Genomic DNA, 15186 nt, shown 5'->3' with positions numbered 1-15186 from the left:
CAGTGGATGGATATTTCTGTAGTCCTCTCAGATCTCTCTTTCAGTCTCAGTCAGTCTTTTAGACATAGTGTCTTGAGGTTGCTTACCTCCAAATTAAACTGAAGAAGCGAGGGATGTATTTTAATTCATTGCTCTTCCCTGTATCCTTTTCCTCTTTCTGTTATTTTTTCCTAGCACTGCAGCTTGTAACTTCAGAGTTGTCTTTGCAGCGTTCTCTTGTTCCATGTGGGTTGTTCTTTCCTACTTGCTGCTTTTCAGTTCTGTCTACCTATCTGAAATCCGTATAGCAAACATGTTACCAGCATGTGTAGTACGTCTGTTAACAAATTAGACTCTAAACTCTGTCAGTTTTGGTGGTTCTCTGCAGAAAACCAGACTGGGCTTGGTCGTTCTTTTCTGCCTTGCCAAAGCTCACTGTGTGCTGTTACTCTGCTAGAAATGCCGGCGACAGGAAAGAAAACCAGACCCCAAAGCGCCGTTCCAACTCTGCCAGTCCCAGTCCGAGACGTTCGAGGGTCACGGGCTCCAGCTACGTTCTGCGCCGGTCGCGGTCGCGGTCCAGGAGCCCTGGCCGCTTCAGGCCAACGAGGCCGAGAAGTCGAAGCCCGCGGCAGATGCGACGGCTCAGCCCCAGGCACAGGTCAAGGTCACCGCAGCGGTCGAGGAATCCCCTGAGAACGAGTCCACGACCTCCGAGATCGTCCAGTAATGATTGGTCGTCAAGGAGGTCAACCCGATCTCAAGGTAAAGGGTGGATACGTGCTGCCGGGTTGAAACTTCCTTTGATGTCAGGAGCACTGTCTTCGTTTATCCCTCCAGGAGTCCCCTAGGCATTTTTCGTAGCAAAAGTCTGGTTTGGGAAACAACTTTTCCTTGTGCTGTTGCTCTGTGTGAAGTATGCTTAGAAGAAAATGGGCATTCTCGAAGGTCTGAAGGCTTCCTACCTAGTGTTGGGGATTGGTTAATCATGCGAAATAAATGCTGCACAAGTGTCTGCTCCAAGTGTGCTCAGTTTTTAAGCGAGTAAGGATAGTCAAGAATTGAAAACAGCCGAAGGTGGTTCTTCCTTCTGCATTAAAAAAAGTAGTTCTGCGAAGGCGGTATAGAGGAGGAGAAAGAAAATGTGATGCTCGGAGATGGGATTGAATGGAGGTGTGACTTACAAGGAAAGCACGGTGTTCTGAACTAGTTTTGTTGAGAGGAAAGTGTGGTACATGAAGGACTTTCAGTGAAACATCCTTTTAACAGTTAAGTTCATCGCACCATTTTGTGACTCGCCGTTCAGCTTACTTCCTCTGGTTTGCAGTTCTAGGAAGTTTTATGCAAACTCAGTCAGCTGGGTGTCGCTCATTTTGAGCTCAGTCTCTGGCTGAAATACCAGATTGTTTGGAGTTTTTGTTTCTTTTTAAATTCTGAAGAGAAAAAAATAGAGGAATTTTAGCAGGTGGATTTATTTATTTATTATTTTTTTTTCCCATCTATATACTGTGGCTATGTGGTTTGGATGCCTTCAGAAAATGAAGATGTACTGAGCACTCGTGGGAAAGCAGTCTAGGTGAAAAGTTGTGCAGGGACAGGCAGTTTCAACGAGATCTTCCTCAGGGTAAAATGCAAGTAAGGGAGAAGAATGAGTGGAAGAAGCAGTCAATAACCAAAATACAAATTTTCCACAGAAGGAAAGCATATAGGAAATTAATGTTGTATCACATTGTTAAAGAATAATTTAAACCAACAGGCTGTAGGACTAAGAACAAGACAAAGAAGGATACAGAGTTTAGCAGAAGGCACCCAGATAGTAAGTACTGCTGGGCATCTGTGTGTGAGAGGAAGATCAAAGTCTTGAAAACATCTTTTCTTTTCTTAGGTTCCCTGACATATCCAGTTAAGCAATCGTTCTTTTGCTCCAGCCATTAGGATTTCTGTAGATATCAGTGCTGATGTCACACTGTCAGTTTAAAACAGCACAGTGAAAGTAGTCCAGAGGTTTATTATTATTTATTGGCCCTTTCTGCTGAAGTCTGAGTGAGGTTCTCTAACTTCATTGAGTCCCCAGATTGAATCAGGAGTGGGAGGTGAAACTGTAGCAAACCACACAGCCATGTATGTAAGTTTTCTTGTAAAAACAAACAAACGAACCCTGGTTTGTTTTCCCTGCCGCTCACAGACAGAAAGGCAGCTCTGGAGGCGGTAGTGAAAAGTTTGGGACCTGGCTTTGTAGCAGAGTTCAATAAACATAAGTCCCTTCAAGCAGCTGGGCAAGGATCTTCGGGATCGGGAAAGTCACCCTCTCATGGGCTCTTAAGGAAGATGCCTGGCAATGCGAAGAAGCCGCTGAAAACAAGTGTTTCTCCAAAGTCTTCAAAGAAGGACGTGCCGTCTTTGCCTGGATCAAGCTCGTCATCTCCTGAAGCTGATGATTTACCCCAAAGCAAAGAAATGGAAGAGGATGAGGAAGACTTACCCACAGGAACCAGTGGACCTCGTCCTACTTCTTATAATAGGGTGAGTTTCTGAACATTCTTCTCTGTGATCTTAAGAATGTGGTTAGTGTCTTATTTCAGGGGGGGATCCCTTGTGGGAAGATGAACCATTCTGCTGATTCTATGCGATAGATCCGGCCGTCTTAATGCAAAGATTTGTTGGCTGCAGGTAAGTGTGGTAATTCACACAGCAAGGGGTTTTCAATGTGTGAAGCAAAGCCTCTCTCGTGCTTTCCAACAGCAGAAAGAAATGTCCAATAAATTTGGGTCCTTGTTCTACTGGGCACTTGTTGGGATGAAGCGTGAGGGATGAGCACTGTTTGGAGGAGCTTCTTGTATAAAGAAAAGTAAAGGACTGGAGGTGGAAGGTGCTCATTTTGCCCTGTGAAGCAAAAAAGATGAGGCAGAGAATTTTGCTACTGTTGTGGGGAGGAACTTAAGCCGGTGTTGTCGCAGTCCGTCATACCAACCATTTGGATCTCTTAGAAACACCACCTATAAAGCAGATTGTATTTTAGTTATGGTAGATGCAGTCATCCTTGGTGGTTTTCCAGCCTCTAAGTGATAAACAAAGAGAACATTGCCTGGTGCTGCTGAAAGCTAACAGTAATATCATGGAGAGGAAAGTAGTGGAATTGTGCAGCTGCTTCCCCAAACAGCCCAGACAGTTGGAATTATGTAGAACTATAGTACTTGATAAAAACAAAGAGGTTGTGTTGTGTTACTTTGTAATCCTGTGCTATGTCTTCTCATAACTGTAGATTGAGACAGAGTAGCAGAACAACAAGGTTGTGGCTCTGTCCTTGTGTTAAAAGGCAAAAAACTCAAAATGTCACAGTGAACTGAGCAGTCTGTTTACGTTGGAGTAATTTTGATCGCAGATCCCTTTTTCTTCCTTTTACTTGTACTTGCAAAGTGTTTGTTTTTGTTCTGTTTTCAATTTGTAGCTGTTGAGAGAGGAATTGCTGAGTTGTGGGACAGTCCTTCAAATATCTGATTTACCGGATGATGGCTTTTCAGATCAAGATATTAAAAAAATTGTTCAGCCGTTTGGCAAAGTTAGTGATCTCATTGTACTTCGCTCTAGAAATGAGGTAAGTTTTCCTATGGAATGTTTTTGTGTCAGAATGCAAAAAAAGATTGTCAGGCAATAAGGAAGTGTAGTATTTGGATCGTCAGCTGAACATAGGATAAGGCCTCGTGGACGCTTTGTCACTAAAGATGACATACAAAATCTTGGAATAGGTGGAAGTGTTAGCTTGGTAAATTCAGCCTTGCTTGCTACCTAAGTTGTAAATGTTAGAGAAAGTAGCGTGTCTTTTGTAGACTATTGAAATCCAGACTTTTTCATCAAGCTCCACGTGAACTTACGCAGTTCTGTCGCGAGCAGATTTTTCTAAGGCAAAATTGCAGTGAATTGTATCTTGTGTCTGTAATACAAATAATACAAGTAAAGACTGAAAGTGCCATTTATATTTTAGGCTTTCTTGGAAATGAACTACAAAGAAGCAGTGATAGCAGCTGTGAAATATGGTGAAACTGTGCCAGTGCTGGTAAATGGAAAACGGGTGAAAATAAGTGTAGCAGAGAAGCCAAAATCATCTCCTGGTCAGGTAAGCGGCCTGGCGTGAACAGCAGGATGCTTGGTGGGTAGCGTGATGTTTTGCTCTAAAAGCTGATGTGCTCCGGGAAAATAGATTTAGTAGTTTTAATACCTTTATAAATTTCCTTTTCATAAACGGCAGTCTAAAATAAATACGAAAACACACTTCCTAATTCCAGTTTTCCATTTTTCTGGGTTGAGTTTGATATTTGTGAATAGGATCAGTTTAACAAACAGCGAAAGATAGCCCCTATATTACTACATCTACGTAATTAACACTATTATACGCACACACATTGGTACATAAAGTGTAAATTATGCAGTGAAAATTCTTCTTTCTGTCCATTTCAGGCCAAAATGACTATCAGAAAACGAGCTCAGAATATTAAAAAAGTCGCACCAAGTACGAAGTAAGTGTTGCCATCACATATGTCAGTGATAACCGAGGCAAGCCAAATGGGTTCATACCTGTTTGGTTTCTTGTGATTTTACTGGTTTTGAGCTTTTTTAGCTGTTTTGATATTCATCAGTTGTCTCTGAAACCTGATTTTTCTTTATTTTTTTTTTCCCTACCTGCTCATAATAGAAAAGATCAGAACACCACCACTAAGAGAACTAAATCCATTACAGGTAAAGTTTCGCTTACCTTTTATCTGATGATACCTCTGTTACTGCCTTTCCTCTTTGTTCCCATTTCTTTGTTTTTACGTGAGCGCTTTTCTTAATAGCGACTGAAGGCAAGTTCAGAGAGCTGCAAGAAAGCGCCTGGTTTATACTTTCAGATGTCTTCCTTTTCATGTGCCCCTATCTTTCTTTAAAAAACCCCACAAACCCCAACCCTCAAGTAGCAATAAAAAACCCCGGCCTTGACCTGTGCTTCTGCTCTGTAATTTTAAACGTTTACCCCGACTGTTGAAGGGAAGTGTGGCACTTTGGGCTCCGTAAAATAAGTGGAATTCTTCAAGTTGACTTTAAGCCTGATGTATAACTTAGCTAACATTCTCTTTCGCAGTTAGTGCCAGTGCTTCCCAGTGTCTTTTGTTTGTGTACGTTCCAAATGCTTTTAAATTTCTGCCCTGGTCTTCTACTGATCCGGACAGAAATGATTTCGGTTATTATTATTAATTGATCTGGCAGAAAATCTTACATGTCATGCTCTTAGAGAAGACCTTTTTTCTTTTTTTAGTGCTTCAGTGAAAACAAGACAAGCTGCAGTAAATACATCAAAAGCCAGTGAAACTTTTCCAGTGTCTTAACAATACCAAATTTTTGTAATAACAACCATTTTTTGTTGCTTGTTTTTATTGGCTTTCACGAGCAATTTTTCTGAGCAAAGTAAGGAACCCGACATTATTTAGATGGGAAATTGTGCTTTTTAAAGATGTATTAGTCTTGATTCATTCGTCAGCGTGGTCACTTCTGAATCCAGCTTCCAGAATGGAATTACGATTCCTGTAGCAGTGTGGCTCAGAGCTGTCTCACAGGTGGGAACCGTGAATTGTTTTCTGTCAGTTAAGAGAAAGAGAACACGAACCTTTTTACAGGAGCAAGGATTCACCAGAATCCTAAATGAAAGATACTCTACTTCATACCTTTCATTCAGGAGTTTGTTGGAATTAACTCGAGTTTTAGTTTTTTGGTGTTTTTTTTTTTTTTTTTTTTTTTTTTTTTGTCCTATCAGTTGAATTGCTGCAGCTTAAACTATTTTCGTATGTATTTTTATTCTCTTACTTCACAAATGTAACAGTTAAGAAATAAGCATTTCTACTGACTGACTTGGTTTTGGATATTTTACGTAGGTAAAAAAGAAAGGACTAAGAAATCGACAATGACAGGAGATAGTAAAATCAAGAAAACTTCAAAAACTGCGGGTAAGACAAAGGAGAACTTTTTACTTAGAAAACACAGGCAGTGATTTTCCATCCCCCTGGCTTCCCCCCTTTCCAGACCAGGTATTTAAGGCGATCAGTCCAAGCTTTTCACACCTGTTACTGGCCTTGCCAATGCTGTAGATGGTTGGATAGGCAAGCGCCCTTCCTGCGCCTTGTGGCCTGGCTAAGGCGGTGGTGATTAGCGCTGGTTGTAGATCTAGAATAGCAAAGGACCGGGGAGAGGAGGTGAGTTTGGGGAAGCAGACCCTTTCACGTAACGTCAGGCGTGCACTTGCTTCGCAGAGCTTTTCCTCTGTGTACGTTTTCTGCCCATTTGTAACGAGGAGCAGGAATTTCTGCGATGGGAGGCTTCTGAATATCTGACCAAAAATGTATAGTGCAGTTCATTCTTCTTTTGCAAATCAATAAGTTTAATATATTGAGACGAGGAATGCTTTTTTCTGCTGTTGCCTACCAGCAAAATCTACAGATGAAGACCTTCAGCTCTCAGCAGAAGCTGAAATGGAAGTTGGGGAAACCAAGCTGTCAGACCCAAAGAACATCACGGAAGAGGGCAGTGTTCCAGAGCCTGTGAAGACAGCAGAGACTCAGGCCAAAGGGGTGACTAATCCCGCACCTGGACTAGGTAATTTGGATACAATAATGCAATTTTTGAGTTACTTTGCTAGTTGTAAGTTACGTGAAGTTTAACATTGTGATGTCTTCTTGAATTTGTTTATTTTTTTAGAGAAACTAGCGCAGATGCCTCAGGTGGCGGAGTTGGACTTGGATAAGGTTAATGAAGCTCCAGTTGATCAAGGTAAATTGCAAACTGATGGGGTTTTCTCATTTCTGTTCTAAACCTCTTTGTTATTGTGAACTAAATAAGAATGCCTTTGAGGCCAGGAAATTAAGATGACACAGGAAATGAGAAAAGAAAATCTATTAGAATAGATTCACTGACTGAAACGTAAAACAAATTTACTCTGATGACTGAAGTGGCCAAAAACCTCTAAGATTTACATCTTTCAATGGGCATAATATTTTTCCCTAGACCTTTTCAGTGTGACACAGGGAACTTTTATTTACAGCTTATTAGAGCAAGGAGTTCAGGCTTTCTGTATGTTCTGTTTACAGCTCCACCACTAATTCTTTTAATCTCATTGCCTGCCAGAGCTGCTTCAATAGCTGCTATTTTCTCTCATCTTATAACTGATTAATAACAGACTTTGTTTTAAACGTAGCCTACGTGTCTATGAATTTTCAGTTGCTCTGCACGTGACAGTGGAGATAGGGCAAGGTCGTAGTTGCTGAACGTGTTAGAATTGGATACAAATATTTTTGCAGTAGAAGTGATTCTCCTTTACCTGTGCTTGCCTCTCCTGTATGATTGGTGGTTTCCTGTGTCCTGCTGTCTGTATTTTTTGGAGCCTCTCACCATACTACTGTGGACTTGTTCCAGGAAAAAAAAGGAAAAAGATTGTGTGGGCACATTCTGGGCACCTGCATAGTCCCTGTGTGCCCACAAGAAAGTCTCCTGGTTGTGATTATTCAGCTGATAAGGTCTCAATGTCAGCAAAACGTGTGTGTGCTGATCAAAGGATTTAAATTATTTTTTTTACCCCTGCTTAAAACTCTTCTTTCTGGAAACATTTACGTAACACCGTGTCTCACCAGTGTCATCTGTTGTTGTAAGTTAAATGAAAGAATATTTCATTTTTCACAGTGGCAGTGGTGCTAAAATGTAATGCAGGAAGCTCTTAGAGCTCTTCAGAAATCTGCTGAACCACTGCCTAAACTAATCCCCTGCCCCTTTTTTTTTTTAGAAGCTACGATAACAACTACAAAGAGCGAAGAATCAACAGAACCAGCTAGCAAGGTCAGTCTAGTGGTGATTGAATCGGTGGAACTTGGAAGCACGGACTTGGTGCTATGGTGGTGTGCTGTCTGAAAACCTCTGTTAATTTCTTGTGAGAAACAGTGAATGGTTTATTTTATCCTTGCTGCTTGTGATTTGATGCACATCCACCATTTCACTCTCTGACTTTTTATTTTTTCCTGGGAGTTTGTTAGTTACACCAAAGCTCCTTTACGCGCTGATCATCTGTATTGCCCTGCTGTGGGTTTCTTCCCTTTAGGTGCAGTATTTGCACATACAGTCCTGCAGTATTTGACGTGTGGGCACGTCACGGATAGCAAGTAGTGGCATAATTATGGGGAGTTCTGGTTTGGTTTGAATTTTTGAGTTCGCGTGAGACAACCCAAGGTTTGTGCAGGATTAGCTTCGATACGGATGCATCCGCAGTTAAGAAGTGGCTAAGGTGATTTCATGACGTCATTAGAGAAAGGGGGTAAAAAAATGTTTAATATGCTTTTCTACCAGATCCTAAGATGGTTTGAATGATCTTTGGTTGTGGGTTAATTGCAGGTATTATAACATGCTTTTAAGCAAGCGCTTCATTCAGTTTAATGGTGGGTTCACATAGTAAAAATAAACGCTCCCTTCAGTAATATAGCAGTTTTGATTTAGAGTTCAAGGAGTATCAGTAATGTTTACTTCCGTTTGATTACAGGAACCTGATGATATATGTGTGGTTCTTATTTCCAACTTGCCTGAGAAAGGATATTCTGTCGAGGAGGTTTCCAACCTAGCAAAGCCATTTGGAGGACTGAGGGATGTGCTAATTTTATCATCTCATAAAAAGGTATTCTGATGGGTATTTATTAGTGTTTCTACCTAGAGAAGCAGCAAATGTGTTTTCAACAAATGCAAATGTGATAATGTAGTGTGGAAAGCATTGATGTGAGTTGCTTTTGATGAATTAAAATTTGAAAAAAAATATTTTTTTTGCTTTCTTTATTTTAAAAGGCATATCTTGAAATAAATAGAAAATCCGCAGATTCCATGGTTAAATTTTACACCTGCTTTCCAATGTCACTGGATGGAAATCAGCTCAGCATCAACATGGTGCCTCAGTATAAGTCTATAAAAGATGAAGTAAGTAATAAAATATATTGAAATTCTTGGATATATGCTAATATTTCATTACAGAACAGGATTGGGTATTTGAGCTGGTTTTTATACACTGCCTGTTCTGTACATTCCGATGGTGTGTCCTATTGCAGACTGATTCTGTTAAATGTCTTTTTGGTTCCTGGACTTCTGATACGAGAATAATGCAGCTGTCAGAAGTGCTGATGCTGCTCATTTTATTAATAAAGCAGAAACTAAGAAGTTGTTGGGAGTCAGTGACTGCCAGTTAGCTGCTGCTAGTGAAATTATATTTTACAGTTCAAATCTTACAATGTCTTTTTTTTTTTTTTTTTTTTTTTCCTCCCTAAAGGAAGCAATATTTACTGCTATAATTAAAGATTCTGACCCTAAGGTAAGTTGCTAGCAATCTAACTTTTCCTCTACATGCTATCAAAATATCTTACTTTAGCTTGGAATTAGTATCCTTCACACTGAAATATTAGCTGATTGAATCGTTATCCAGTCTTTCTCCAGAATTAAATGTTTCTGTATGTTTTCATGGGCGAGTGAGCCGGGAGGAGAATGAGTACCCCGTGCATTAGCTGCATGATGCTTGAAGTGCAAGGAATTAAACATTTAGCAGGAGTCCTTTGAGACCCTCTCCTCCTGTGCCGCTGTTTTAATGTTCTAACCACAAGCTGCTGACCCCTGTAGCTTGGAGAATACGCAGTGGTTGCCTGTACGTAACGCCGCCCGTTTTCCCAGTGTGCTTTGTAGCCAGATATTTTGGTTTAAGTATCAAAACTACCTCTGTGCTTTGTTTGGTGTGGTGTGTCTCCCTTCTTGTCCCTCCTGTTTTTTCACTGTACGCAGTGCAAGCTGGCAGTTGATGTACAAAGCGTTTTTAGTGTAGGTAGGTAGAGGTTAATGACATTACAGCTTTTAAGTCTTCTGTGAAAAACATTTTCAGGATGTTCTTGATAGAAGGTCGGTCACTGGGTGTGAGCGTGTGTCTCTGGGCTTAGCCAGTTGGCACGAGCACTTCACCAGGGTGACTTTAAGAACAGCAGTGTCAGAAGCCAATCGTGTTTGGTTAAAAAGCACATTGCACGGATCGCTGCCGACAGTAAATCACTCTCCAGGAAACCCCAAAAGGCTGGAATTTTCAATTGCAAATGTGTCTGGGGGATATCTGCTTTATCCTTACGATCCTTGTTTGGCACTAACGGAGACATCTGAGTGCTTGACTGCCAACGCCCCTGCTGCCATATCCCACTTGTGCTTCTGATCTGCTTGTGGTGAAATATTTCTTTTCTGCTCCTGGTAAAGTGATGAACAATGGAAGGAAAACACAGCAGGCCTGGAGGGGCAGGGAAAAATTTTCTTGCTTGAGAGGGGAGTGAGTGGTGTGTTTTATAAATGGCACGCAGCTTCCAAGCAGTTAAAGGCGAGGCTTGTTTAAGACCTCAGCAGTGTACGGCGCCCGTGGACTTGGTGTCCCAGGGCCCTTCCCCTGGCTCCTGCGTGGGTCCCTGGCGCCAGGGTTCAGCCCGTGGCTCCTGGTGCCGGCGTTCCGTCCGCCGCCAGCACGCTGGTGCGAGCTGCACCAGAAGCCCACCTGGGCACCAGGGACTTGCTGGGCTCCTCGGTAGCCTGTGCCCGGGGCGGCGATACCGGGCTGAAAATGGAGAAACGCAAGAAATTACATTTAACCAAGGATCCTTGTGTTATTGCAAACTGATCGAGTAAAACCAAACTCCGACTTGAAAACCAGCATTGGAGTCTTTTGGATGGGTTTCTGTGACTTGACCGATTTATAATCTGGCTAGATAATGTCTGCTTTTAAAAATACCAAATTTTACTTCAGGCATATTTTGCAGTGTTCCTTAAAGAGACTTTTGCTAGTTAAAAAAATAAAAAGATAATTTAAAATAAAACACTCAACTTGATCCTTTAAGCTAGTTACTCTTGGCTGGGAAGTACAGCTGGTTCTTTTGATGTGCTGCATAGAAAAATGAAAAATCTGATGTGAATCTGAAAGTGGGAGCATCAAATGGATGCGAGTGCTCTTTTTCAGTAAGAGCGGAGTGGTACAGGTGCCTTCTGTGGGGCTTTCCTAACCTAGTTCAGTAGTCGCTCATAAAGTATGTTATAAAGTTAACGCAAGTTTTGTCACCGATTTTCTGTAGGTAAATACTGAAACTGTTCACAATCAGTTTGTGCATCTCGGGAACTTGCCAGATGATGGATACAGAGAACTTGAAGCAGTTTGTGTGGGACTTCGATTTGGGAAAGTAGATCATTATGTTGTGCTGAAGAATAAAAACAAGGTAAGTACTTTCTTTTTCTATGGTGCAAAGGACAATGTTAGCGAACAAAAATTGTAAAAAAGGTGGGTTTTTCATCTCCCAATGCCAAGAATGAGAGATCAAAGTTTCGGACTCTTTCCCACTCAGCCTGAACGAGGAACTAGTTTGTCTTACTTGTTGAGGGCAGTGGGGAAGTAAACGAACCAACCAGCCAAAACAAACTGCAGGCTTTTATAAATCCTGAACAATAGAGGAGCAGTTCGGTAAGCTCTGAAAGTAAAGCTTCCCAAATGGCTGGAAAAGGCATTAACCTTTGATGTTAGAGTTGTAACTGGGGGGGAAAATGAGTTCCCGTTTTGTAGGAAGCTTGGGGGGAGAAAAAATAATTTTGATATGAGAAGTGAAAATGTCAGAATTGCTATAATTGCTTTTGTTTCGGGATACTTTGGAATGTAGTGACTAGATTGTAAATTTAAAAAAATTTTGTTTAATTTTTAATGCTGCTATTTTTGCACTTACGATTGGATTTTTATGAACTAGATTTAATTTACGATATATGTTTATTTATTTTAACAATTAAAGAGCAATTGTGTTCCCATTGTTATCAGCTGTTTTAAGTGTCCATCTGCTAATAAACCATAAAACAGGTAAAGCTCTTTTTCAGAAGAAGATAGTATTTTTCTTTTTTGAAACTGAATCTGCTTTTTTAAAATTTTCAAATGCAATAGGGAGAGCTCCCTAGTCAGTAAAGCATCCTAGGGCTGATTTCTAGACCTTCAAAGAATGTTATAGAATTGAGCGTCAGATGCTTTAACTCCACTGAATCAGCACTTTGCGCTGGAGAATTGTTCCACCAAATACTTTCTGATCTGTGTTCAATAGCCAGAGTTGTAAAGATCCCAGAAGGGCAGAGGTGTTCTTTTAAGGAAAAAGAAAAAAGGAGGGTGACATGTTTTAAGACTGGCTTCAAGTAGAATGGGGGCGGGGGGAAGAGAGAGGAGCAATAGAGTTAATTATCTGCTTTAGGACACAACTTGAATAGCTGGAAAATTTTAAAGGTGACTTACAAAACTTGTCTTATTTTACTTGTTAGCTAAAAGGTAAAGAAGGGAGAGATTTCTGGTACAGCAGATAAACGTTTGTGTGTAGTTCCTTTCACTGTTTCCTTGATAGATGTAAGCTTGCATTTTTTTTTTTTTTTTGTGGGCATGTAGTTCCCCTCGCCCTCATGGGAAGATATTCGTGAGTTACAGCAGAATCAAAGCTGAGCGTGTCCAAAAGCCAGAAGGTTGGGCGCATGTGGGTAGGGAAGCTCCAGGCTCCACTGTTTTGTGATGACGTTACTTATTCAGTTCTAAAGATAAATCCAAACAGGGGAGATTCCTTTCTTCAGCCTCTCAGAAAGCAGAGTCCGCTGTTCTCTCTCTTTGGAACATAGGATTTAATCCAGAAATGCTGCTTATACCTTATTTAAAATGAACATACTGCAACTTTTCAGGAATATTAGATATCACATGCTACACCAACTTAATTTATGAAGCTTCTTTTGCAATACAGAAATAAGAGGAAGTAACAGTTATTTGAAGCTTGCGGTTTTCTTCCTTTTAGGCAATTCTGCAGCTGGATAGTCCCAAATCAGCCCAATCCATGTACAGCTTCCTGAAGCAATATCCGTATAACATGGGTGAGCATACCTTGACCTGTACCTTGTCACCCAATGGAGAGTCTGCTGAGGTAAGATTTCTTCTTTTCAAGAACACGTTATTGTTGTGGAACAGCACCACCTTTCCATGAAGAGCAGCCGATGGTGACAGTGTCAGTGTTCCCTTCAGTGTTTGCTGTCACTGGGGATGAGAGTGAAACCTCCAGCAGCTGGGAACTGGATCAGCTCGTCTCTGTGCAGGGACGTGGCGTGGGTGTGAAAGTATGTGTTGCTCTTTGTCTGTCTTTTGTGTCTTTCTGTACTTGACAAACACGTATGGAATCTCCTTCCACTGATGGAAGTAGTTCTTAATGAAGGATGAAAAGCAAAAGGAAGAAAGGAGGAAGGCAGCTGTTCAGCACTGGTTAGAAAAGGAGTGCTAGCTAAAATGAGTATTTTTCCTGACTTGGCTTCATCTCTAGCGGTTCACCTGCTTTAGTCCTCGGGATCCCAGACCCAGTTGCTGTGTCAGCACCGGTCTGTGTGCCCACACCCGCTTCCATCCTCTCTCTGAGAACTGAAGCTGCAGTACTGAGCAGCCCCCGTCTCCTTCTGGTGATTTGCTGAAGGGACAGCAAGCTGCAGCAGCTGAGCACCAGCGAGGAGGGAGCGTAGTGCACGTCGTGCCGGCGAGATAAAGAGCCTGAAGCAGGGAATGTGGACGCTAGCCATGTGCTGATAGGATTCAGGCTTCCAGAGTGGCGGATGGAAATCCAGATGTGCTCCCTCTCACAGCCTGGAGGTGAAGCGCTGTCCACTCTGCGCTCAAACATGAGGGTTTTTTTATTTCACTAGTTCTGCATGCTCCTGCCTTCTCATTTTTTTCAGCTCCTTTTTCTTGTCCTGACCCAACAAAATCATTTTAATCTCTTGTCCGGTGATCGACTCTTGATCTCTTGCCGCAGCTTCCAAACCCTGTTTATTTTAGGGGGATATAAGTTGGCTTTTATTCCGCTGAATTCCAGCTAGGTTTGTTCTTCTAAGTTCATATATTACTAGAGGACAGGGACCAACTAACCAGTTCAGCATGAACTGTATACTCTCGAGATGGAGACCAAAACATGTATAAGATTTTTTTTTTTTATTTTTGTTTTGTTTTGTTGCAGATTTTTTTCTTTATTTTCTTTTTTTCCCCACAGATTATCCATATGAATTCCATTCTTGGAGCTCTCATTCCTTGTGTGTTGCTGTTCCCTTTCAGTGGCATGACTTTGGGATACCACTCAAACAAGAGGATGTGGCTGGAGGGGCAGGGCACTGTTGTTTTTTCTCTTCACTTTTATTCAGCACAGGAGAAAATTTTCACTTCACGTGCTTAATGATAACGAGGGTCTTGGTCCGTTACTTCAACAGGGAGTTAAAAAAAGTCATCCAGATGTGTACTCCTACTTACTGAGTTGACATAGCTGTCAGTATTGTCTGCACTGAGCATCACAATGAATTTCAATTTTTTTTTTTTTTAAAGGTTAGGTTGCGTGCTGATCATTGCCTTATATCATGGTCTGTTTTCTATTGTATTGACAATTTCTTCTGCTTTATTGAAAAGCACCCTTATTTAGGAAGTCTGTAGCGTAGCCGTACAGTGTTTAGGATCCATGTTTTGAAAGACATACTGTGCCAGTGGAGGTTCCAGGTGTGCGTGTTTGGCGGGGGTTTCCTGCAGGAGCTGTCGGGGTGTGTGTGGTGGCTGAGGGCACAGGGCGATACGCAGCGAGGTGGGTGTTGGGGGCACACGTGTTTCCCGAGCGGATTCGCCGTGCCGCTTTCCACGTGAACCAGCAGTCACCGTGCACGTGCAGAGCCTGGCCCGCCTAAAACCAGTTTTTTTACTTCTCTGTAAGCGCGACTCTCGGAAATGTCCGCGGGGGTTCAGTGATCAGCCTGCCTTCCCAGCTCTGCCCACCCCGTCCTGGGCCTTCACCCGTGGCTGAATCAGGAGTGACCCTCCCACGAACCAGCCTAGGTTCAATAGAGTAACAGCGAAAATGCTTTTTAGTGACGTCCTTGATGCAGAGAACTGGATTAACTTCCCTTCTGAACGCTGCCAGGTGAGCTGGGCTGGCGTGTGTCCCCGGGGACCCCCCGAGGCAGGGGGGGCCCCCCCCGAGGGCACAGTGCCGGCGCCAAAATCCGCCGTGCACGGGTGCGTAGGGTGCTCTCCTCTCTTCTGCTAGACCCAGGAGCCTGGATTTAGACGGTCCAAGAGTTTTCCTCTCTCTCCTCTTCCCCATTGCTGACTCTTCTTCA

General features: G+C 42.1%; 1 protein-coding gene across 1 annotated transcript in view; it reads left to right on the top strand.

The window, feature by feature from the left end:
- ZNF638 (zinc finger protein 638) overlaps positions 1-15186 on the top strand; it is a 66092-nt gene that overhangs the window by 33195 nt on the left and 17711 nt on the right. The window contains exons 5-19 of the mRNA XM_042807718.1: positions 437-744; positions 2165-2502; positions 3428-3574; positions 3962-4093; positions 4435-4493; positions 4670-4713; positions 5883-5954; positions 6433-6600; positions 6703-6774; positions 7781-7833; positions 8528-8659; positions 8824-8952; positions 9299-9340; positions 11118-11258; positions 12846-12971. Of these exons, the coding sequence (XP_042663652.1) occupies positions 437-744; positions 2165-2502; positions 3428-3574; positions 3962-4093; positions 4435-4493; positions 4670-4713; positions 5883-5954; positions 6433-6600; positions 6703-6774; positions 7781-7833; positions 8528-8659; positions 8824-8952; positions 9299-9340; positions 11118-11258; positions 12846-12971 (1963 nt within the window). The remainder of the gene's footprint in view (positions 1-436; positions 745-2164; positions 2503-3427; positions 3575-3961; positions 4094-4434; positions 4494-4669; positions 4714-5882; positions 5955-6432; positions 6601-6702; positions 6775-7780; positions 7834-8527; positions 8660-8823; positions 8953-9298; positions 9341-11117; positions 11259-12845; positions 12972-15186) is intronic.

The sequence above is a fragment of the Tyto alba genome, unplaced genomic scaffold (assembly GCF_018691265.1).
Source record: "Tyto alba isolate M040663 unplaced genomic scaffold, T.alba_DEE_v4.0 Super-Scaffold_6, whole genome shotgun sequence".
NCBI lineage: Eukaryota > Metazoa > Chordata > Aves > Strigiformes > Tytonidae > Tyto > Tyto alba.
Note: the sequence above shows the minus strand (reverse complement) of the source record. Positions and strands in the feature narration are given on the sequence as shown.